This window comes from Heliangelus exortis, chromosome W (assembly GCF_036169615.1).
Source record: "Heliangelus exortis chromosome W, bHelExo1.hap1, whole genome shotgun sequence".
Taxonomy (NCBI): Eukaryota; Metazoa; Chordata; class Aves; order Apodiformes; family Trochilidae; genus Heliangelus; species Heliangelus exortis.
Genome location: NC_092453.1, coordinates 5540379 through 5565610, shown reverse-complemented (window position 1 = coordinate 5565610; position 25232 = coordinate 5540379). Strand labels below are relative to the sequence as shown.

Here is a 25232-nt window from a genome sequence, read left to right as displayed (position 1 = left end):
CTGTCTAGATGGCCAGGCCGAAAGAATTGTGGTAAATGGAGTTCAATCCATCTGGCAGCCGGTCACAAGCAGTGTTCCCCAGGGCTGGTCTTCTTCAGTATTTTCATCTATGATCCAGATGAGGGGATCAAGTGCTGCGTCAGTAAGTTTGCAGATGACACCAAGTTGTGAATGTTGATCTTCCTGAGGGTAGGAAGGCTTTGCAGACAGACCTAGACAGACTGGATCAGTGGGCCAAGGCCAATTTTATGAGCTTCAATAAGGCCAAGTGCCAAGTCCTGCACTTGGGTTACAACAACCCCATACAACACTGCAGGCTTGGGGAAGCGTGGCTGGAAAGCTGCCGGGTGGAAAAGGGCCTGAGGGTGTTGGTCAACACCTGACTGAATATGAGCCAGCAGTGTGCCCAGGTAGACAAGAAGGCCAACAGCATCCTGGCTTGTATCAGAAATAATGTAGCCTGCAGGATTAGGGAAGTGATTATCCCTCTGTACTCAGCACTGGTGAGGCCGCACCAGTGAGGCTGCACCTCAAATACTATGTTCAGTTTTGGGGCCCCCCACTAGAAGAAAGACATTGAGGTGCTTGAGCGAGTCCAGAGAAGGGCAACAAAGCTGATGAAGAGTCTAGAGTACAAGTCTTACGAAGAGTATCTGAGGGAACTGGGGTTGTTTAGTCTGGAGAAAAGGAGCTGAGGGGAGACCTTATTACTCTCTACAAACTGCCTGAAAGGAGGTTGTGGGGAAATGGGAGTCTTCTCCCAATTAACAGGACAAGAGGAAACAGCCTCAAGTTGCACCAGAGTAGGTTTAGATTGAATATTAGGAAAAAATTCTTCACTAAAAGGGTTATGGAAAACGGGAGCAGGCTGCCTAGGGAGGTGGTTGAATCAACATCCCTGGAGGTGTTTAAAGACATGTAGATGTGTTGCTTGGGAAAATGCTTTAAGCACTGGACTCAGTAGAGTTCAGTTATGGTTGGACTTGATAATCTTAAAGGTCTTTTCCAACCAGAATGATTCTGTGACTTAAGTAAGGCTTTTGACAGTATCTCCCATAATATCCTCATAGGTAAGCTTAGAAAGTGTGGGCTGAACGATGAGTGGACAGTGAGGTGGATTGAGAAATGGATAAATGGCGGAGCTCGTAGGGTTGTGATCAGTGGTGCAAAGTCTAGTTGGAGACCTGAGGAATAACCCCATGTACCAATACAGGTAACAGGCTGACCTGCTGGAAAGCAGTCCAGCAGACTGTAACAAAGATGACTGGGGTACTGGATCACCTCTCATATGAGGAAATCCTGAGATATCTGGGTCTGTTTAGGTTGGAGAAGAGAAGACTGAGAGGGTATCTTATCAATGCTTATAAATACCTAAAAGGCAGGTGTCAGGAGGATAGGGCCAGACTCTTTTTCAGTACTGCCCAATATGATATATACACAATATATATTGTATATATTGATACATACACAATGAGAGGATATATGTCCAAATGACAGGAGAAGGGGCAATGGGCACAAGATGGAACATGGAAGTACCATCTGAACACGAGGAAAACCAACTTTACTGTGAGGGTAACAAAGCACTGGAACAGGCTGCCCAGAGAGGTTGTGGAGACTCCTTCTCTAGAGACATTCAGAACTTGTCTGGACACAATCCTGTGCAACCTGCTGTAGGCAATCCTGCTTTAGCAGGGGAGTTGGATTAGATGATCTTCAGATGTGTCCCTTCCAACCCCTATGATTATGTGTATATATCAACTAAATATGTCATTCTGAACTATGTTTTCCTAAAATATTACTGACTTTATTTTCACCAAATCAATATATATGATTTTACTTAAACATTTATGTTCTAATACATAAGGTGGCTAACTTTTCCAATATGGATGAAGATTACCTTGAGTTGGAACCAGAACAAAATTTAAGAAACTGGGAAGAAATTATTCCAGAAGTCCATCGGCGACGAATAGAAGAGGAAGAAAGACAAAAAGAGCTTGAAGAAATATATATGCTCCCAAGGATGAGAAACTGTGCAAAACAGGTACCTCTGAGTTTCAATCAACTAACTTTTATTTAATTTTTGTTGTTGTTGCTTGGTTGTGGTTTTTTGCTGATGCTTTGGCTTGTACTTTTGGGTTGGGTGGTTTTCATAAATGGTGCCCCCCATTTTTGACAGGCTAGATAAAACATTAGTAGTATAATGTCTTAGTGACATAGCTTTTAATTTCTTAATCTGAAATTCCAGATCAGTTTTAATGGAAATGAAGAGAAACACAGTAGAAGCAGAAGATATTCTGGATCTGATAGTGACTCCATCTTGGAAAGAAAACGACCAAAAAAACGTGGAAGACCACGAACTATTCCTCGAGAAAATATTAAAGGATTTAGCGATCCAGAGATTAGGCGGTAAGATGTGGGGGGAACTGTGTGTTTAAAGGGACACAACATAAATTTTTCTTTTTTCTTCTTAGATATTGAAAATATGGAAAACAGTCTACTTTTCCTGAATTGAGTTGAAAATCTTTATTCTAGGCATTTAAGGCTTTACTCTGTATCATTTGGGGTGCTGACATAAGGAACTGTTATATCAAGAATTTGAATCTATTTTGTTCTCTGGTGTTTTACAAGCGATTTCAAAAAACAGGTTTCTAAAGTGGGTAAGCTTTTTTTAACACCACAAATGAAATATTCTATTTCTCATAATTTAGTTTACACAGTTTAAACAAGGAACTCCTGGAAAAACTCAGATGGAAGAGGGAAATTTAAAATATGTGGAAAAATGGTTTGGTTAATTGGGAGGATTATAGAAATATGGCAAGAGTATGTAGAGATTTGACAAGAAAGGCCAAAGATCTCTTGGACTTAGTCTGGGTAGGGAGATGAAAGAAAACAGGATGAGTTTCTTCAAATACATCAATGAGAAAAAGAAGAGTAGGGAAAAAATGAGTCCACTGGTAAATGAAGTGGGAGATACGGTAACAGAAGATGCAGATATGGCAGAGTTGCTGAATGCCTTCTTTGCCTCAGTCTTTACTCCAAAGACCAGCTCTCAGGAATCCCAGTCACTAGAAGTAAGGGCGCATAACTAGAGGGATGAAGACTCTCCACTGGTCAGTGAGGATTGGGTTAGAGATTGCTTGGATAAACTGAAAACACACAAATCCATGGGCCCCAGTGGGGTGCATCCCCGTGTGCTGAGAGGGCTGGCTGATGTTGCTGAGCCGCTTTCCATCATTTTTGCAAAATCTTAGAGAACAGGAGAGGTGCTTGAGGACTAGAAGAAAGCAAATGTCACTCCAGTCTTCAAAAAGGGCAAGAAGGAAGACCCAGGCAACTACAGACCAGTCAGCCTCACATCCATCCCTGGAAAGGTGATGGAGTGTAGAAAATCTGCAGAGGCTTAAGGACAACACGTAGTCACCAATATGGTTAAAGTGAAGTCGTTTATTAACAATTCACACCCGCTTTATATAGAGCCCTTGTTTATATAACGATATCTTGCAGGTGGCTATATCTTGGCCACAAATCCTGTTCTCACAGAACTTCTGCTGGCTACATCATTATCCTGTTATTCTTCTTTTCTGCTGCCAGCTCCCTTATCTTTTTCCCATAGCTCATCTTTCAGTAACCTTGCAGCTGGGTCTCAAGGCCCTTAGCTTACTCTAGCTAAAGCTAAATAGTCAGGATTGCTGACATGTCTGTTTTCTTCCAAACAGTTTCCCAACAATGGAGCAGCTCATTCTAGAGGCCATCTCTAACCACTTGGAAGAAAAGAAGGTTATCAGGAGTAGCCAACATGGATTTACTAAGGGAAAATTGTGCTTGACTAACCTGATATCCTTCTACAAAGGCATGACCAAATGGGTAGATGAAAGGAGAGCAGTGGATACATTGACTTCAGTAAAGCTTTTGACACGGTCTCCCATAACATTCTCGTAACAAAACTCAAGAAATGTGGGACAGATGATTTGACTGTGAGGTGGATTGATAACTGGCTCAACAACAGAGTTCAGAGGGTTGTGATCAGCAGCACAGAGTCAAGTTGGAGGCCTGTGGCCAGTGGTGTTCCCCAGGAATCAGTACTGGGTCCAGTTTTGTTCAATATATTCATCAACGACCTGGATGAGGGGATAGAGTGTACCCTCAGCAAGTTCTCTGATGATATAAAGCTGGGAGGGGTGGCTGATACACCAGAAGGCTGTACTGCTATCCAACAAGATCTGGACAGGCTGGAGAGCTGGGCAAAAGTCAACGTCATGAAGTTCAATAAGGACAAGTGTAGAGTCCTGCACCTGGGGACAAATAACACCAACCACCAGTACACATTAGGGGACATCCTGCTGGAAAGCAGCTCCATGGAGAATGACCTTTGAGTCCTAGTGAACAGTAAATTCTCCATGGGTCAAAAATGTGCTCTTGTGGCCAAGAGGGCCAATGGTATCCTAGGGTCCATCAGGAAAAGTGTGTCCAGCAGATCTAGCGAGGGTCTCCTCCTCCTCTACTCTTCCCTGGTGAGACCACACCTGGAATACTGTATCCAGTTCTGGGCTCCCCAGTTCAAGAGAGACAGGGATCTACTGGAGAGAGTCCAACAGAGAGCTACGAGGATGATTAAGGGACCTGAGCATCTCTCCTATGAAGAAAGATTGAGAGAACTGGTGCTGTTCAGCCTTGAGAAAAGAAGGCTGACAGGGGATCTTCTGAATGTCTATCAATATCTGAGGGGTGGGTGTCAAGAGGAAGGGGCCAATCTCTTTTCAGTGGTGCCCAATAATAGGATGGGGAATAAGGGGTTTCAACTAGAACATAGGAAGTTCCACCTCAACATGAGGAGAAATTTCTTTACTGTGAGGGAGACAGAGCACTGGAACAGGCTGCCCGGAGAGGTTTCTCCTTCTCTGGAGACTTTTAAAACCTGCCTGGATGTGCGTTCCTGTGTGGACTGCCCTAGGTTATCCTGCTTTGGCAGGGGGATTGGACTAGATCTCTAGAGGTCTCTTCCAACCCCTAACATTCTATGATTCCATGTGATTATGTTGATCCAATATTAACTGCCACAGAAGGAGGATGCCATTCAAGTGCTTTATGTCAAACAGAAAATCAAAGAGAAAACATTAATAGAAAAAAGTGAATAGCCATCTTTACCACATGAATGATGTTTACCTCATTTTCCTCAACTTCTTCATCAGATTTTTCTGAGGGTGGTGATGAGGAGTCACTTTTTATTTGTTCTTTAATATTTGCAGCCTTTATTACTCTAGTCTTCTTAGTTCTTGTTTTCCTCCTCTTTGAATTTCCCTAAATGCAAATTATCTTTAGCATGTCAACTGCCAAGTGTCTTTGCAGCACAGTTGCAGAAAAAGATTTGGTTTTTATGTTAAAGAAAGCATTAATTTTATTTATTGCCACTAATGACCACCACTTTTCTCAGGACTGGAGACCAAGCATAGTGCAACAGTAGAGAATATATACAAAGAAGAGAGAATAAAACAAACTATCAATTAATTCCTTAGTCTCATATAATATGAATAGCAATACAGAGAAAAATTGCACTAAGCAGATTTGAAGAATAAAACAAGCATATTAACTCATCTCACTACCAAATATCAATCTTTACTTACTGCACCAGTAAACCTTTGTGCTTCTTTTCTTGCAAGGTCTTTATTCAGTAATTTAATGAGGTAATCTGCACGGGTTTGTAATTGCTTGGCCTGGGGTTTCTTATCTGGATCATCAGGTAAAATCTGGGAAGAGGAATAGTAGTATCAGCTATGAGTACACATTATCCAATTAGGAAGCTGCTGGTCCGGAGCACTCGAAATAGAAATATCTGAATTTTTAAAAAAAGACTAAAACACCAATCCACTCCAACTATACCTGACCAATATGCCAGCATGCTTCAAGGAACACAAAATTTCTTAAACATTGTATTTTCCTCCAAACACAAAACTAATGTAGTCTTGGAAATGGTCTTAAAAGTTTTTACTGTACACTCAAGAAATAAACCTCAGATTTGTTTCTACTCATAGTTTATCTAAAATCTTCAGAGCTCCTGAACCATTGTCAGTCACAGATTCCCTAGTTCTGCCTTGTGCTTCTAAATGCCTTAACTCATTACCACAGAATATTTCAGAAATAAAAAATATAAATAGGTGGTTCCATAAAACAAACAAATTAATGGAAGGCAGATGCAGGATATCAAACATATCTGCATAAAACCCTGGCTCGTCAAATCCAAAAGCTACAGGTTGTTGTCAATGTCATTTGGTTTGCTTCACTCCAATCTTTCCCTAAATGTTGCTCAATACTTCTAGCCAACAACTGCATTACTTAGAAACTGATGAGTATAGCTATTCTCATCCTGTGAATTAAAAACAATTTCAAGCAAAGAAAGCATGGATAGGAAAAAACAATCTTCCCTCCAAAAGATCAAGATTAAAATTAACACAAGTAGGGTCTTTAAACTAGGGAAGCAAAAGATGGAAGAGAAAGAATTCAAGTGACAGAGATTCAAATACATGGTAATACAGAAACATAAGACTCCAAGAAGTATACTTCAATACTTCAAGAATACACAAAATCTTTAAAACTATTTACCAGAAAGGTACAACAGACATGACATAACTTTGTTCAATTTCAGTTATCATAAAATAAGCTCTTTCAGTAACTATTAGCATTATTACCTGAACCTTGATGAAATTTTGTAGATGACATACCTTCTGTGTCAAACTGAGATCCGGATCCATTTTTATCATTTCCCAGCTGCCATAGCCATATTCATAGATACCTATTAATAGATTGGAATCATCTTCTTTACCCCAATCTATATCAAAATGAGCTGCCTTGGTGTGGCATGGGATGACATATCTAGTAGAAATAAATTGAGAACATAAAAAAGTGATCTTCTCAAACTCAGCAATGGAGAGAGGACACATCACTAAGTCCCTGATATATTTAGTTAAGTAATCCAGATGTCTACCAGGTTTTCTTACAATTTCTAGAAAATATTTACTGAAATCAGTACACCAAAACATGTTTTAAGCAGATCAAGATTAAGATATAAAGAAGAACACACATCTATCTGTGGCTATGGATTGAGTCAGAACTGGTGATGTAAACACTTTAAAAATACAAAGTATGTCTCTTGAATAATTTTTTTTTCTTTCTGTTGCAACATGCTGTCAATTAACATATGTTTACCTCACCATATGCCTGACAGACACCTAAAAGATAAGAATGTTTATCAGGTCGCCTCCTGGTGCATGGTGGAGACAAAGTGGCGCAACCAAGTTAGTGCAGTGCTGAGACAAAGCTCCAGTGGCGCAATCAGGTTAGCGCGGTGCTCCGAAAGCAGCTGATCTCTCTGCTGGCTTGCTCAGGAGTGAGCTGAGCTTGCGCTCCTAGCCTTACCTTTTATTGGCCCCCCAGTCCTGCTCATGCGCAGTAGGGGCCCGCACTAATCAGGCACAGGTGGGCTTAACACAAGCTCATGCCCACTACCTGGCAATTAGTGGCACCTGGTTGCCTTATTTCACTACAACCCCCCCTTCTTTTCTCTTCTTAACGACTCTTCTCTCCAAAGTAGCTAATTGTATAAATCCTAAAATAAATCCTTGTAACTTGTTTAAATCATAAAGCTTGTTATTTTTGTAAATTCATGCGTCATCTATGAGTAGTGGCTGAATTTTCCTCGAAATCAAAATATAAAATAATAACTCTGATCGTAACAACTGGCTAACCATGAAGATAAAATATTACTCAGGTATAACTGCTAATTGAATAAGGAAATAGTCCGATACACAAGATGTTAAGCTTGCAAGTTAAACAACTACCAACAGTTACCATCTGCTCCACTTTAACAAATTTTCTCTCAGGCAAAGGTGACACAAAGCAGCTCCTCAACAAGCTTAATTTCTAGTCTGGAATAATCAAGAGTAACTGAACCCAGTTCTCCAATGAATGCTGTTCAGAAGCCAATGCAAATATTGGGTTCTAAAGAGAGAGAAGAAAGAATAAAGAAAGGATGTGGACCATCCATTTTTGCTACCAGTTCTTAAGAGGGAATGGAGAGACACTGGTGTCCCAGTGTCCTTAAGAGTCTGTATTGCTTGAATATATGCACAAAAGCCTTGAATACTTTTCTAAATTATGGCTTTACTTAGGAAAAAAAAAAAAAAGAATACCTTTTTCTTTCTTCTGGATCTGAAGGAATGGATTTATGCAATGGTGCCAACTCTTCTTCATGAGAGAAGACTAACTTTGCATTCACCTGCACTCCTGATATTCGGAATGTTGGGCCTTTAACTTTCCCAAGTTTCCCTCCTTAAAATAAAGGACCAAATTATTAAAACATTTAGCCTTTATGTGTATCTTAGACAAACACAAAGAACAAAAGAAAGTGCAAGGCTTTAGCAGTAGACATTCAATTATAGCAAATTACTTTCTTGATCAAATGCTTTAATTAAAGCTCAGAATCTCAAGGTCTTCCAGATAATAATAGAAGATTCATTTTAAATTTCAAAGTAAAGCAAAAACATGCTGCATTCTACTGTGACAACTCAGTAAAAGGGGGAGGGGGAAGCAAACCCAAGAAGTCTTTTTACTATAATAATTTTTTCTAAAATCACCTAGTACGTTAATTTTTTTAACATCTTCCCCTAACACAACTATTTTGTTATAATCAGTGGAAGAATTACTCAGACCTCTTGACACATTTTATTTCTCCCCCCCCACCCTAAAACACACTTTACCTGCTCTTTCTTGTCCAAAGGAATTCTCCTTTAAAGCTTTAATGCATCCATTATGTACAAGTTCTCCCAGACGTCTAAGGTCTGTCTCAGATTTATCAACTAGCTCAGCATCTCTAGCTATAGCATCTAACCTGTAAAAAAATGGATGTTTTTACAGCTCTGAAACTGCAGTATTATGAATGATTCCTTCATATATGGAAACTAGAGAAGTGATCAAAGTTATCATTCACCCACACTTGCTATACTGTGTACAATTTTGATCCATGCAGTTAAAAGCAGCTACAGAAAAGAACACAAAAATTATAAGTGTTTCACATAGAGGACAATACAACAGGAACTATAAAGGACCCTAACTGTAAATTTTTATGTTACTACATATTCTTCCAAATAAAAAAGGAGCTACTATATATAATAATATCATAGACACTTATAAATATTAAGGAAAAAAAAATTCTCAAAATGCAAATACAGAAAGCTTAAAATAAGAACCAACAAAAAGAAAAAAGCTAGCAATTAGCCTGTTGAAAGCCTATGGCTTTGTAAACTCTATCAAACACTAACGCAAATTAAGCAAGACAGTAGGTCTCCTTATAAAAAAAAACAAGCAGTCTTGCAAAATTGAAATATTTGTCATACTGGCTGTCTAGGAAAAAAAAATTAAAATCACATCATAGTCAAGACAAAATGATTAAGCACACTATTTTCTCTTCAAACTAAGGTTTCTCGGTATATTGTTCTAATTTTAATGAAAAAAAGTGTCCTGGTTTGAGCCAGGAAAGAACCAATTTTCTTTCTTGTAATTTTACACTCAGCTAAGTCTTGCTAGTTTTAGAAACTAGCAAGTTTCTAAGTCAGCATCTGCTTCTAGGACTAAATAATTGATGTTTATAGTTATAGCTAGAAAATGGTATGCAGAATCAGCTTGGTTCTGAAAAACATCTTATGCTCTGGAAAGAGACAGGGAGTAAAGGGGTCACACCTGCAACCCTCCTTCAGGGAAGGGATCACACAGGTGATCAAAACTGACAAGAGTAGTCCATCCCATAAACATCATACTTAGTATAAATTTGCAGGATCAAGAGACTTAAGCTCTCTTTGCCCATGGCTGGTATCCTGAGGGGATTCCATCAGTTTATCTATCTTTGACCACAATCCTTGTCCTCCTGAATGTGTATTCCTGTATCACAGTTTTAAACAGTAACTAGGTGACAGATGGTCTCTGTTATTCGCTACTACCCTCCCAGGGGAAGATGAAAGGGACAAGGGAGAAAGACTTTCAGGTTGGAAGAAAAAAAACTAGGGTAGGTTTAATGAGGTAGTAATGACAAATTACAAATGTATATAAGAATATGCAAATAGAGAACAGGCCCTCCTTAGTTAGCAATTACTTCCTAACCAGAAAAGCCCCACACTGGTCTGGGCAACAGATAGGAGTGCCCAAGTCGAGAGTCCCAGTGACACTTTGCAGCAATTTTAAAACAACCAAAATGGCCCCCCTTGAGAAGGCAGGAGGGAAGCTGACTTCACAAAGATTCTTCTCAAGGGAGCATCATCAGAGCTTAATCCAGCTAAGCCAGCAGTCACAGAAACCACCAGAGAAATCTCATTGGAGCCATTTTATACTGAGCACCATGGGAAGGAATACTGTGATTGGTCCATTTGGGTCACCTGACTCATCCTGTCTTCCCCATAGACTCAGCTGCTTCCCATTATAACTGCCACATAAACAAGTTAGCAGTTGCTGGTTGTGTCATAGGGAGGGGTTTTCCAGCCTCGTCTTTTCAAGCCAAAAGCCAAGCCAAAAGCCAAGCCAAGTCAAAAGCCAAGCCAAAAGCTAAGCCAAGCCGAAAGCCAAGCCAAGCCAAGCCAAAAGCCAAGCCAAGCCAAGCCAAGCCAAAAGCCAAGCCAAGCCAAGCCAAAAGCCAAGCCAAGCCAAGCCAAGGCAAGCCAAGCCAAAAGCCAAGCCAAGCCAAGCCAAGCCAAAAGCCAAGCCAAAAGCCAAGCCAAGCCAAGCCAAAAGCCAAGCCAAGCCAAGCCAAAAGCCAAGCCAAGCTAAAAGCCAAGCCAAGCCAAGCCAAAAGCCAAGCCAAGCCAAGCCAAGCCAAAAGCCAAGCCAAGCCAAGCCAAGCCAAAAGCCAAGCCAAGCCAAAAGCCAAGCCAAGCCAAAAGCCAAGCCAAGCCAAGCCTTTTCCAGGGTCTGTCCTGCAGCCTTCATGGTGACTCGAGCATTATTGGGGGGAAGGGTGGAGGAATGCAATATTGCTTTTGTACATATTTAATAATTTTTCTTTTTGTCACTACTGTTTCATTAAACTGTATAATTTAGTTTCCAACCCATAAGTCTCTCCTTTATTCTCTTTTTCCTATAGGGAAAGGGAGGGGGGTTAATAGAGTCCATCTGTCACTTGTTTCATGGCCACCCCAATCTTAAACCATGCCAACAAGGTTCCAATTCACTATACAAATATAATCAAAGAAGTTTACCTTTCAAGTGGGCCACCAAATTTCTTATAACTCTTGATAAACCTAGTAACAGAAAATAATTTTGCAGTTAAAAAATATGCTTAATTGCACTGATTTTAGAAATCTATTTGTAAAGTCTTAGTATGAGTTTATGTGGACAATGCAAAGAAAATAACTAGAGAGACTAGGACAACTTAGTATATATAGATAACCCTCATTTAAAGCCAAAGTTCTATTTGACTAAGTAAATGATGTAAAAAAAGCCAACATAAGTTACAACTTATTAAATAATTTAGTAGTTAGTTTCCCAAGACAAAGGACTCATAAACATTGTGCCTAATTGTGAAAATATGTGGAATTACAGCAAGTAGAGAATTTAGATATTATGTTAGGTTTCTCCATAAAGGAAAACTCGCTGCAATTTCAAGGACTTAGGAAAACAATATGAAAGATAAAGGAATTCAAGCACAAAAATACCCCTGATGAAAGCAGGAAAAAAAATCTTAGATTATATGTAAAAGAAACAAGGCTCTTTAAGCTTATTTATATATTAAAAATATTTTATAAGCTTTACAATATTTTAGAGAAATATGAATACTCAAATTACAGAAACAAAGTAGCATTTCACAAACCTAAGTAATGCAAAACAATTTCTGCTCCTCCTATCAAAGACATATCTTTAGAAACAAAATATTGATGGAACCAGCTATACAGATTCACTTATGTGCTGTTTTTTAGCTGAGATAGTTAATTTTCTTCAGAGCACCATACCTGCTAGTACATTTCGGATTTATGAAAACACAGGGGTGTTTTAGCTATTGCTGACCAGTGCTTACACAGCACCAAGGCCTTTTTTGCTCCTCACACTGCCCCACCAGCAAGCAGATTGGGGGTAGGCAAGATGTTGGTATGGGACACGGCTGGGACAGGTGACCCTAACTGACCAAAGGGATATTCCATACCATATGATGTCATGCTCAGCATATATAGCTGGGGGAAGAGCAGCACCTGTGAGTGCTGAGGGAACTGGCAGAAGTCATTGCTGGGCCACTGTCCATCATCTTTTACAGGTCCTGAAGAACAGGTGAGATGCCTGGGGACTGGAGGAAAGACAGTGTCACTCCAGTCTTCAAAAAGGGCAAGAAGGAAGACCCAGGAAACTAGAGGCCAGTCAGCCTCACCACCATCCCTGGAAAGGTGATGGAACAGCTCATTCTGAGCATCATCTCAAAGCATGTGGAGGAAAAGAAGGTTATCAGAAGTAGTCAACATGGATCCACCAAGGGGAAGTCATGTCTGACTAATCTGATAGCCTTCTACAATGGCATGACTGTATGGATAGATGAGGAGAGGGCAGTGGATGTTGTGAACCTTGACTTAAGCAAGGCTTTTGACACTGTCTCCTACAGCATCCTTATAGGGAAGCTTAGGAAGTGTGGGTTAAATGAATGGACAGTGGGATGGATTGAAAACTGGCTGAAAGATGGCTCAGAGGGTTGTGATTAGTGGTGCAGAGTCTAGTTGCAGGGCTGTAACAAGTGGTGGTCATCAAGGGTATGTACTGATGCATCCTGGGGTGCATCAAGAAGAGTGTGGCAAGCAGGTCAAGGAAGGTTATCCTCCCCATCTACTAGTGAGGCCCCATCTGGAATACTAATGTCCAATTCTGGACTCCTCCGTACATGAAGGACAAGGAACTACTGGAGAGAGTACAGTGCAGAGCCACTAACATGATTAGGGGACTGGAGCATCTACCATACAAGGAGAGGCTGAGAGAGCTGGGTCTGTTCAGCCTGGAGGAGACTAAGGGGGGGGGGGTCTCATCAATGCTTACAGATACCTAAAGGGTGAATGTCAGGATAGGACCAGACACTTTTCAGTCATGTCCAGTGACAGGACAAGGGGCAATGGTCACAAACTGTACCCCGAGGTTCAACCAAAACATAAAGATCTTCTTTACTGTAAGAGTAACAGAGCACTGCTACACCCAGAGAGGTAGTAGAGTCTTCATCTCTGGAGACATTCAGAACTCACTGGGACACCATCCTGTGCCAACTACTCTAGGTGAACCTGAAGGGGGGTTGGACTAGATGATTTCCAGAGGTTCCTTCTGACCCCTACCATTCTGTTAAAAAGGAGAAAGGACGGGACAGTTGGAGTGATGGCATCTGTCTTCCCAAGTAACTGTTACTAGGCACCAACGCTATTCAAAGGCTGCAAATATTAAAGAACAAATAAAAAGTGACTCCTCATCACCACCCTCAGAAAAATCTGATGAAGAAGTTGAGGAAAATGAGGTAAACATCATTCATGTGGTAAAGATGGCTATTCACTTTTTTCTATTAATGTTTTCTCTTTGATTTTCTGTTTGACATAAAGCACTTGAATGGCATCCTCCTTCTGTGGCAGTTAATATTGGATCAACATAATCACATGGAATCATAGAATGTTAGGGGTTGGAAGAGACCTCTAGAGATCTAGTCCAATCCCCCTGCCAAAGCAGGATAACCTAGGGCAGTCCACACAGGAACGCACATCCAGGCAGGTTTTAAAAGTCTCCAGAGAAGGAGAAACCTCTCCGGGCAGCCTGTTCCAGTGCTCTGTCTCCCTCACAGTAAAGAAATTTCTCCTCATGTTGAGGTGGAACTTCCTATGTTCTAGTTGAAACCCCTTATTCCCCATCCTATTATTGGGCACCACTGAAAAGAGATTGGCCCCTTCCTCTTGACACCCACCCCTCAGATATTGATAGACATTCAGAAGATCCCCTGTCAGCCTTCTTTTCTCAAGGCTGAACAGCACCAGTTCTCTCAATCTTTCTTCATAGGAGAGATGCTCAGGTCCCTTAATCATCCTCGTAGCTCTCTGTTGGACTCTCTCCAGTAGATCCCTGTCTCTCTTGAACTGGGGAGCCCAGAACTGGATACAGTATTCCAGGTGTGGTCTCACCAGGGAAGAGTAGAGGAGGAGGAGACCCTCGCTAGATCTGCTGGACACACTTTTCCTGATGGACCCTAGGATACCATTGGCCCTCTTGGCCACAAGAGCACATTTTTGACCCATGGAGAATTTACTGTTCACTAGGACTCAAAGGTCATTCTCCATGGAGCTGCTTTCCAGCAGGATGTCCCCTAATGTGTACTGGTGGTTGGTGTTATTTGTCCCCAGGTGCAGGACTCTACACTTGTCCTTATTGAACTTCATGACGTTGACTTTTGCCCAGCTCTCCAGCCTGTCCAGATCTTGTTGGATAGCAGTACAGCCTTCTGGTGTATCAGCCACCCCTCCCAGCTTTATATCATCAGAGAACTTGCTGAGGGTACACTCTATCCCCTCATCCAGGTCGTTGATGAATATATTGAACAAAACTGGACCCAGTACTGATTCCTGGGGAACACCACTGGCCACAGGCCTCCAACTTGACTCTGTGCTGCTGATCACAACCCTCTGAACTCTGTTGTTGAGCCAGTTATCAATCCACCTCACAGTCAAATCATCTGTCCCACATTTCTTGAGTTTTGTTACGAGAATGTTATGGGAGACCGTGTCAAAAGCTTTACTGAAGTCAATGTATCCACTGCTCTCCTTTCATCTACCCATTTGGTCATGCCTTTGTAGAAGGATATCAGGTTAGTCAAGCACAATTTTCCCTTAGTAAATCCATGTTGGCTACTCCTGATAACCTTCTTTTCTTCCAAGTGGTTAGAGATGGCCTCTAGAATGAGCTGCTCCATTGTTGGGAAACTGTTTGGAAGAAAACAGACATGTCAGCAATCCTGACTATTTAGCTTTAGCTAGAGTAAGCTAAGGGCCTTGAGACCCAGCTGCAAGGTTACTGAAAGATGAGCTATGGGAAAAAGATAAGGGAGCTGGCAGCAGAAAAGAAGAATAACAGGATAATGATGTAGCCAGCAGAAGTTCTGTGAGAACAGGATTTGTGGCCAAGATATAGCCACCTGCAAGATATCGTTATATAAACAAGGGCTCTATATAAAGCGGGTGTGAATTGTTAATAAACGACTTCACTTTAACCATATTGGTGACTACGTGTTGTCCTTAAGCCTCTGCAGATTTTCTACACTCCATCACCTTTCCAGGGATGGATGTGAGGCTGACTGGTCTGTAGTTGCCTGGGTCTTCCTTCTTGCCCTTTTTGAAGACTGGAGTGACATTTGCTTTCTTCTAGTCCTCAAGCACCTCTCCTGTTCTCTAAGATTTTGCAAAAATGATGGAAAGCGGCTCAGCAACATCAGCCAGCCCTCTCAGCACACGGGGATGCACCCCACTGGGGCCCATGGATTTGTGTGTTTTCAGTTTATCCAAGCAATCTCTAACCCAATCCTCACTGACCAGTGGAGAGTCTTCATCCCTCTAGTTATGCGCCCTTACTTCTAGTGACTGGGATTCCTGAGAGCTGGTCTTTGGAGTAAAGACTGAGGCAAAGAAGGCATTCAGCAACTCTGCCATATCTGCATCTTCTGTTACCGTATCTCCCACTTCATTTACCAGTGGACTCATTTTTTCCCTACTCTTCTTTTTCTCATTGATGTATTTGAAGAAACTCATCCTGTTTTCTTTCATCTCCCTACCCAGACTAAGTCCAAGAGATCTTTGGCCTTTCTTGTCAAATCTCTACATACTCTTGCCATATTTCTATAATCCTCCCAATTAACCAAACCATTTTTCCACATATTTTAAATTTCCCTCTTCCATCTGAGTTTTTCCAGGAGTTCCTTGTTTAAACTGTGTAAACTAAATTATGAGAAATAGAATATTTCATTTGTGGTGTTAAAAAAAAAAAGCTTACCCACTTTAGAAACCTGTTTTTTGAAATCGCTTGTAAAACACCAGAGAACAAAATAGATTCAAATTCTTGATATAACAGTTCCTTATGTCAGCACCCCAAATGATACAGAGTAAAGCCTTAAATGCCTAGAATAAAGATTTTCAACTCAATTCAGGAAAAGTAGACTGTTTTCCATATTTTCAATATCTAAGAAGAAAAAAGAAAAATTTATGTTGTGTCCCTTTAAACACACAGTTCCCCCCACATCTTACCGCCTAATCTCTGGATCGCTAAATCCTTTAATATTTTCTCGAGGAATAGTTCGTGGTCTTCCACGTTTTTTTGGTCGTTTTCTTTCCAAGATGGAGTCACTATCAGATCCAGAATATCTTCTGCTTCTACTGTGTTTCTCTTCATTTCCATTAAAACTGATCTGGAATTTCAGATTAAGAAATTAAAAGCTATGTCACTAAGACATTATACTACTAATGTTTTATCTAGCCTGTCAAAAATGGGGGGCACCATTTATGAAAACCACCCAACCCAAAAGTACAAGCCAAAGCATCAGCAAAAAACCACAACCAAGCAACAACAACAAAAATTAAATAAAAGTTAGTTGATTGAAACTCAGAGGTACCTGTTTTGCACAGTTTCTCATCCTTGGGAGCATATATATTTCTTCAAGCTCTTTTTGTCTTTCTTCCTCTTCTATTCGTCGCCGATGGACTTCTGGAATAATTTCTTCCCAGTTTCTTAAATTTTGTTCTGGTTCCAACTCAAGGTAATCTTCATCCATATTGGAAAAGTTAGCCACCTTATGTATTAGAACATAAATGTTTAAGTAAAATCATATATATTGATTTGGTGAAAATAAAGTCAGTAATATTTTAGGAAAACATAGTTCAGAATGACATATTTAGTTGATATATACACATAATCATAGGGGTTGGAAGGGACACATCTGAAGATCATCTAATCCAACTCCCCTGCTAAAGCAGGATTGCCTACAGCAGGTTGCACAGGATTGTGTCCAGACAAGTTCTGAATGTCTCTAGAGAAGGAGTCTCCACAACCTCTCTGGGCAGCCTGTTCCAGTGCTTTGTTACCCTCACAGTAAAGTTGGTTTTCCTCGTGTTCAGATGGTACTTCCATGTTCCATCTTGTGCCCATTGCCCCTTCTCCTGTCATTTGGACATATATCCTCTCATTGTGTATGTATCAATATATACAATATATATTGTGTATATATCATATTGGGCAGTACTGAAAAAGAGTCTGGCCCTATCCTCCTGACACCTGCCTTTTAGGTATTTATAAGCATTGATAAGATACCCTCTCAGTCTTCTCTTCTCCAACCTAAACAGACCCAGATATCTCAGGATTTCCTCATATGAGAGGTGATCCAGTACCCCAGTCATCTTTGTTACAGTCTGCTGGACTGCTTTCCAGCAGGTCAGCCTGTTACCTGTATTGGTACATGGGGTTATTCCTCAGGTCTCCAACTAGACTTTGCACCACTGATCACAACCCTACGAGCTCCGCCATTTATCCATTTCTCAATCCACCTCACTGTCCACTCATCGTTCAGCCCACACTTTCTAAGCTTACCTATGAGGATATTATGGGAGATACTGTCAAAAGCCTTACTTAAGTCACAGAATCATTCTGGTTGGAAAAGACCTTTAAGATTATCAAGTCCAACCATAACTGAACTCTACTGAGTCCAGTGCTTAAAGCATTTTCCCAAGCAACACATCTACATGTCTTTAAACACCTCCAGGGATGTTGATTCAACCACCTCCCTAGGCAGCCTGCTCCCGTTTTCCATAACCCTTTTAGTGAAGAATTTTTTCCTAATATTCAATCTAAACCTACTCTGGTGCAACTTGAGGCTGTTTCCTCTTGTCCTGTTAATTGGGAGAAGACTCCCATTTCCCCACAACCTCCTTTCAGGCAGTTTGTAGAGAGTAATAAGGTCTCCCCTCAGCTCCTTTTCTCCAGACTAAACAACCCCAGTTCCCTCAGATACTCTTCGTAAGACTTGTACTCTAGACTCTTCATCAGCTTTGTTGCCCTTCTCTGGACTCGCTCAAGCACCTCAATGTCTTTCTTCTAGTGGGGGGCCCCAAAACTGAACATAGTATTTGAGGTGCAGCCTCACTGGTGCGGCCTCACCAGTGCTGAGTACAGAGGGATAATCACTTCCCTAATCCTGCAGGCTACATTATTTCTGATACAAGCCAGGATGCTGTTGGCCTTCTTGTCTACCTGGGCACACTGCTGGCTCATATTCAGTCAGGTGTTGACCAACACCCTCAGGCCCTTTTCCACCCGGCAGCTTTCCAGCCACGCTTCCCCAAGCCTGCAGTGTTGTATGGGGTTGTTGTAACCCAAGTGCAGGACTTGGCACTTGGCCTTATTGAAGCTCATAAAATTGGCCTTGGCCCACTGATCCAGTCTGTCTAGGTCTGTCTGCAAAGCCTTCCTACCCTCAGGAAGATCAACATTCACAACTTGGTGTCATCTGCAAACTTACTGACGCAGCACTTGATCCCCTCATCTGGATCATAGATGAAAATACTGAAGAAGACCAGCCCTGGGGAACACTGCTTGTGACCGGCTGCCAGATGGATTGAACTCCATTTACCACAATTCTTTCGGCCTGGCCATCTAGACAGTTTTTAATCCAGTGAAGTGTACACCAGTATAGGCCATATGTAGCCAGTTTCTCCAGAATGCTGTGAGAAACGGTGTGAAAGTCTTTGCTTAAGTCCAGGTAAACAATGTCCACAGCCTTTCCCTCCTCCATCCACTAAGCAGGTCACCTTGTCATAGAAGGAGATCAAGTTGATCAAGCAGGATCTGACTTTCATAAACCCATGCTGGCTGGGCCTGATCCCCTGGTTGTCCTGCGTATGCTGAATAATGGCACTGTCTTGGGTTAGTGCAGTGGTGTTTTGGAAGCAGGGGAGGCACAGTGGTGGCTCCTGTGAGAAGCTGCTGGAAGCTCCCCCAGTTCCAATGTTGGCCCCACCTCTCCCCAAGGTCTAACAGATATAGGAAGCTGGATATGCCTCTGCAAGTAACATATTCAAGAAAGGGAAAAAATTGCAAAAAATAATAAAAAAAGAGACCTGCAGAGCAGAGGAGGAGGTCAGAGAGTAATGCCATAAAAAAGACACCAAGGTCAGTGAAGAAGGAGGGGGAGAGGTGCCCAAGCAGAGATTTCCTCATAGCCCATGGTGAGATGGCAGGCTGTCCCCCTGCAGTCTATGGAGAAGCATAGTAGAGGAGTCCCTGAAGGATCACAGTGGGATAAATGTGGATTTGTAGCCCTTGAAGTGTCACAGGTGGGCAGAAGATAGGAAGGGAATTGAGCCATTGATAGAGAGGTTTTTAGAATTAGGGCTATTGATAGAATGTGAATCAGATTTCAATACACCAATATTACCAGTCAAGAAGCCAAATGAGACCTACAGACCCCACAAAGCCACCACATACAATTTGGACCCACTTAATATTTTAAGTGTTATCCAGTTAAGCATATTTGGCATTCACATGTACACGGGGGCTGAATTCCTAAGTGTCATAACCTAAGAAAGGCAAACTTGCTTCTCTGTTTTCCGAAGTACCACAGGTGCTTTAACAGCATAAAGCATTAAATGAAAAACAGCCCTCCCCAGTATTCTAATAATTAAATCAAAGACTAATGTATCTGTGCATCTCATTTTGTTAGTAAAGTAAGTTATGTATTTTTAAGTGTTTGCACTGACAGTAATTACCCTGTATAGATGAAAAGACATTCTATGCCAAAGAGTTGACTTTTTGTTGCACCTGTTTCATAAGCATGAAGAAAAGATGCATAGGTGCACAAAAGAAGAAGAAAAAGTAGCATTTATAAAGGAAAGTATAATTAAGGGAAGAGGGAGGGAACAGAGTAATACCTTGAACTGTGAAAGCAACTCATCTCCTACAGTTAGTGGGCCTAGCTCGTTTTCTCGAGTTTCAGCCCTCTTCAGGATTTCATCTATATCCATTTCCTGAAACAGAAGTTTCTCTTTACAACAAAATAATTCATACATAGTTTAGTTTTTCTATTCATCAAGTGTTGATGCACTGTTGCACTTACCTGAGGCTCTTCTTCTTCCCCTTCAGGTTCTTTAAAAAGTTCCTCCGCACCAAACTTCAAAATTGCAGATAACTCTTCCTTATTAAAAGGTGTTGAGCTGAATTACAGAAAGTTTCACATAAACACTTAGTGATTTCTTTTCAAATTACTATAACTTTCTTTTAACTTAAAAGCTATATTAAATATATGTAAAAAAATCTATGTACAAAGACAATATATTTTGCAGTCTCTACTTACATAACTCCTTACCACATTTTTCACCTTTTATTAACAAAATTACTTGCTTTTTTACTCAAATAGTCAGGTATATTTAAGCATAAGTTAATATGAAAGAATAAACAGATATACCTGGAAGGAGTAGAGCCTGTATGTAGTACAGTTTTCCCTGTAGTGTCCATTCTCTGAATTACTAAGTGATCTAACACCATCTTTTTCTTGGCTCTTTCAAGAATATCTTCTTCTACTGATCCTTTTGTGACTAGCCGATAAATATTAACCTATACATATTATTAAAAAGGCTTTATTTACATGCTTACAAATCACACAGGAAAACAATATTCAGATGACATTACCAAAAAAACATCGAGTAACAACAGGGAGAAATGTTATTCATGGTTACAAATCTTCTACATCTTATTTAACTAGTATTCCATATATGAAACCAGTCAATCATGTTACCATAGTCTGTACATAAACTACCTTAAAAGACAGAAGACATTCTTAGACCTCTCCTCTTGAAACTTCTGTGATCAAGCACAAGCATAGCCACAAGGAAAAGAGTTATATTTGATTACTACTTGAAGTCTTTTGCAAAAAAGAAATCCAAGGAGAAATATGAACTATTTAAGTAAAACAGATGCACCTGAAGTATAGCAGTTGCTTTCTAGAATGACATGATGCCAATGAACATGAGAAAAGTCCACAACTCTTTTACCTATGAATCCATATACTATGGCTGACATGCAATCTCTCCACATAGGAAGATTTTTATTTTTAAGGCAAAATAACATTATTTACATTTTTAGACATTCTTGGCAAGTATTAGTTATTCTCAAAATACATGAGGACTGTGATGGCCCAGACAGACAGCTTATGGCTTCCATATGAAACCCTCCTTCAGGTTTGTATCTTAAAACACAAGTGTGCGTACCTGTTTCTTCTGTCCAATCCTATGAGCTCTAGCCTGTGCTTGCAGATCATTCTGTGGATTCCAGTCAGAATCAAATATAACTACAGTGTCAGCAGATGCCAAGTTTATCCCTAATCCTCCAGCTCTGGTAGACAGCAAAAAGCAGAAGTCCTGAAATTATAAAATAAGAAATAACTTTATATATATTAGCTATAATATACTTCAGGAAATTAATATGACACTTCTTTCTATGCTCTGTGAAGCACGCTATGAACTCATACGCTTCTTTAAGGATATCATACACATGTAATGCAATAAGGTGTTTGTCATGCCTAAAACCAGTAGATATCTGTCGGGAGAGTTTTTGGAAGAAAACGGACATGTGAACAATCCTGACTATTTAGCTTTAGCCAGAGTGAGCTAAGGGCCTTGAGGCCCAGATGCAAGGTTATTAAAAGATCAGCTATGGGCAAAAGATAAAGGAAGTTGGCAGCAGAAAAGAAGAATAACAGGATGGGAAAGCACCACATAGACAGCACATAAACAATTGTATTTAACCAGTTAGATAGCGCTCTGTGGCATATGAAGAATGTGTTGTAGCAATCAGCAATATGCTTATATTATGTTATCAGCCTGACTGTGTATAAAAGGGCTACTGCTGCTCTCAATAAATGGCAATACTTTGATTATATTAATCTGCGTGTTGTCCACTGCGCTCTTCCCAACAAATGGTGCTCAACTTGGGGCTCTGAATTGCTGGTAGTTGCTTCATGAGACGGTTTATCTGGACTTCGTGAGACGTGGACGGGGTAGGCACTGTTTGGAAGTTGCGGCAGGAGCCGGAAGTGAGCTGGCCACTCACCCCCATAGGGTAGGCACTGCAAACCTGAGGGAAATGCAGACAGAGGCGGCAGTGCAGTTACTAGGTAGTTTACTCTCTAAGAGAGGGATTCCTAGTAATTCGAAACAGCTCCATGAGCTGATCAGGTGGGCTAAAGAGAGAGCCCTGATCCCCACTGTCGGTATAGCTTTCAAGCTGGAAACGTAGGAAGAAATTGGGAAGTCCCTATGGGATGAAATTAGCAAAGGATCTAAGGAGGCTGGAAAATTAGCCACATTGTGGAGACTGATTCGAGACACATTAAAAAAAATGAAAAGTGAGAGGGCACCAGCAGCCTCAGCGTTCGCTGCCTTAACGCCTGATCTACCAGTACCGATGAATGCTCAAAATATGGACTTGACCTCTAAACAGTTATTTGAGACACCTAAAGAATGCCCACCAGCACCTGTGGGGGCTATACTGATTCAAGCTCAGCCAACTGTGCCACTTGACCCTGGGGTTCCGCCGACAAGTAAAAATGGGACCGAGAAGCAAAACCAAAAGTGACCGAAAACACCACCAGAACCGTTGGGGGACCCAGAGGGGGAAAAGCCGGAGAACATGGGTGAGGAACCTCAGGATGCAGACCCCCCCTCCTGCCCGCCTGCCGTGGCTCCCGGCCGCTCTGCCGCCGCTGCCTTCCTCCCCACCTCTGCCGCCTGATTTATCTTCTCGACCACCAGAAGATAAATCTTGCCATCAATCTATCCTCCGCTTCACCTGTCAACACTGGCAGTGCCTGTTATAGAGCAACAACCAGAGGAAGAACTGGGACTCGGAGACAAGCAACTAAGGGAACTGCTGAAGAAACTGAAAGAACTGGAGACCAAGGATGAGTATACCCCTGGAAAAAACCCTAGTTTTTTGCTCCAGGAACATTGCGAGCAACCCAGGGGCACTAATCCATTTTTACCTCCTGATCCGTTCCCTATTCCTGCTTCTACTTCCCCTAACCCTTTAACACCCACTGCTCCACCACTTCCACATCCAACATGGGGAGGGGAGGGTGGTGGTGGGGGGTGGGAGTACGGATCTGGTAACTAGATGGAAGGAAATTATTTGAAATGCTATAGTTGAAGGAGAAATGGTTCCCAACATGGGTCTGATGGCTTTTCCAGTGATTGTGGGACCAGAAGGAGGAGGTCAATGGGTTGCATTAGATTGGAAAATGATAAAAGAAGCCAAAGCTGCCATTACGCAGTATGGTTTGAAATCGTCATTTACTCAATCTCTTTTGCAACATCTTTTTACTGCTCGGTTGTTGACGCCATATGACACAAGGGTGCTCATTGATACTCTGTTAACTCCTTCTCAACAATTGCAATTTCATCATAAATGGCAAATGCTGTGTAAAAATGCAGCTGCGGTTCCTAGACAGAACACCGATGCATTATACAGAGTGCAAGCACCAATGTTACTTGGTGCTGGTCCTTTTGTACGTGCAGATTTGCAGGCACGGTTTCAAACTGAAGCGTTACAACTTTCACAAGAATTGGCATATAAAGCTTTGCAAACTGTGCATGATCCTGCACAACCAAGCCCCTTTTACAAATATTAAACAGGGGGGAGCAGAGCCATATTCAAAATTCGTGTATTGCTTATATTCAGCGATTACATCACATCCTGATTTGTCAGAAGAGATGAAAACAATTTTTTTTTATATGTTAGCATATGACAATGCTAATGAAAAAACTAAACGTGCATTAGGACCACTCCTGAAAGGTGCTACAGCAGCCCAATTGTTAGAAGCTTCTGAGCGAATGCCAGAAGCAGATAAAGCTGCTTAAGAACCATCATTGCAATATGGTCCTCAATATTGATGAATATTGTGGTGCATGGTGCACTGGTGTTTCATACAGAGATAAAAAACTTGGTTGGTAATTAAACTTTGAGTTTTGGTTTGGGAGATTGTACCACTCCATCTTATTTCAGGCTGACTCCACCAGATTTTAGTAGCAATAGCATTTCATTTCTCAATCTTCTGGTGGGTGTTGTTAATTTTTCTCATATATTGGTGAGGAGTAAGACAAAAAACACAGGCATGAGAATGAGTATGCCTTTTCGGAGGCCGAGAGTTGCTGTTCAGAGAGTGAGAGCTGCCCCTGGTAGAGAGAGCACCCCCACTCCTGCCTCCCCAGACGCTTCTCGCCCCCCCCTCACGCAAGGGCACAACTCAGATACAGCCAGCGAGCATTGCCAGTGTATCTGCTACAGCTGCAGCTGCTGTCTCTGCCGCCACAGACACTGCTGCTGTTCAGAAAGCGAGCCCTGCTGCTGCTACTGCTGCAAACACCACAGCCTCTCCCCCTCAGATTATATATTAAATATATATATTATATATATTAATTATTATATTAATCTGCGTGTTGTCCACTGCGCTCTTCCCGACAGATATCTATTAGAACAGAACAGTTCAGTTGGAAGGGAACTACAACAGTAATCTAATCTAACTGCCTGACCACTTCAGGGCTGACCAGAAGTTAAAGCATGTTATTAAAGCTTTGTCCAAATTCTTTTTAAACACTGACAGGCTTGGGGCATAGACCACCTCTCCAGGAAACCTGTTCCAGCGTTTGACTACTCTCTTAGTAAACAAGTGCTTCCCAATGCACAATCTGAATCCCCCCCCCCAAACAGCCCCCCCCCCCCCGCAGCAGAGCTTTGAACCACTGCCATCCATCCTGTCAATGGAGCTTAGCATTTCCCTTCCTTGTGCTGATTTTAGCTCAGTTACTTTTCTTGATAGTAGCGAGTACGACACTATGTTTTGAATTTGTTCTGAGAATAGAGTTGACAACACACTGATGTTTTAGTTCTTGCCAAGTGTCATGATTTATCACCAGCTAGCAACTAAACACCATGCAGCCGCTTGCTCACTCTCTCCCAGTTGGGATGGAAACGAGAATCAGAAGAGTAAAAAAAACTTCTGGCTTGAGATAAAGACAGTTTCATAGGGAAAGCAAAAGCTGTACATGCAAGCAAAGCAAAGGAAGTAATTAATTCACTACTTCCCATGGGCAGGCAGTTGTTCAGTCATCTCCAAGAAAGCAGGGCTCCATCACACATAAAGGTTAACTCGGGAGGACAAATGCCCC

The 25232-nt window shown here is 41.4% G+C and overlaps 1 protein-coding gene across 1 annotated transcript in view; it reads right to left on the bottom strand.

The window, feature by feature from the left end:
- Window positions 1–25232, bottom strand: part of LOC139789159 (chromodomain-helicase-DNA-binding protein 1-like) — a 102914-nt gene that overhangs the window by 10719 nt on the left and 66963 nt on the right. Inside the window, exons 19-30 of the mRNA XM_071729682.1 lie at window positions 21279–21428; window positions 20477–20625; window positions 20129–20225; window positions 19944–20039; window positions 16637–16813; window positions 16272–16432; window positions 11235–11276; window positions 8751–8881; window positions 8184–8322; window positions 6717–6867; window positions 5622–5744; window positions 5164–5298 (exon numbers count right to left, since the gene is read on the bottom strand). Coding sequence (XP_071585783.1) covers window positions 5164–5298; window positions 5622–5744; window positions 6717–6867; window positions 8184–8322; window positions 8751–8881; window positions 11235–11276; window positions 16272–16432; window positions 16637–16813; window positions 19944–20039; window positions 20129–20225; window positions 20477–20625; window positions 21279–21428 — 1551 coding nt within the window. The remainder of the gene's footprint in view (window positions 1–5163; window positions 5299–5621; window positions 5745–6716; window positions 6868–8183; window positions 8323–8750; window positions 8882–11234; window positions 11277–16271; window positions 16433–16636; window positions 16814–19943; window positions 20040–20128; window positions 20226–20476; window positions 20626–21278; window positions 21429–25232) is intronic.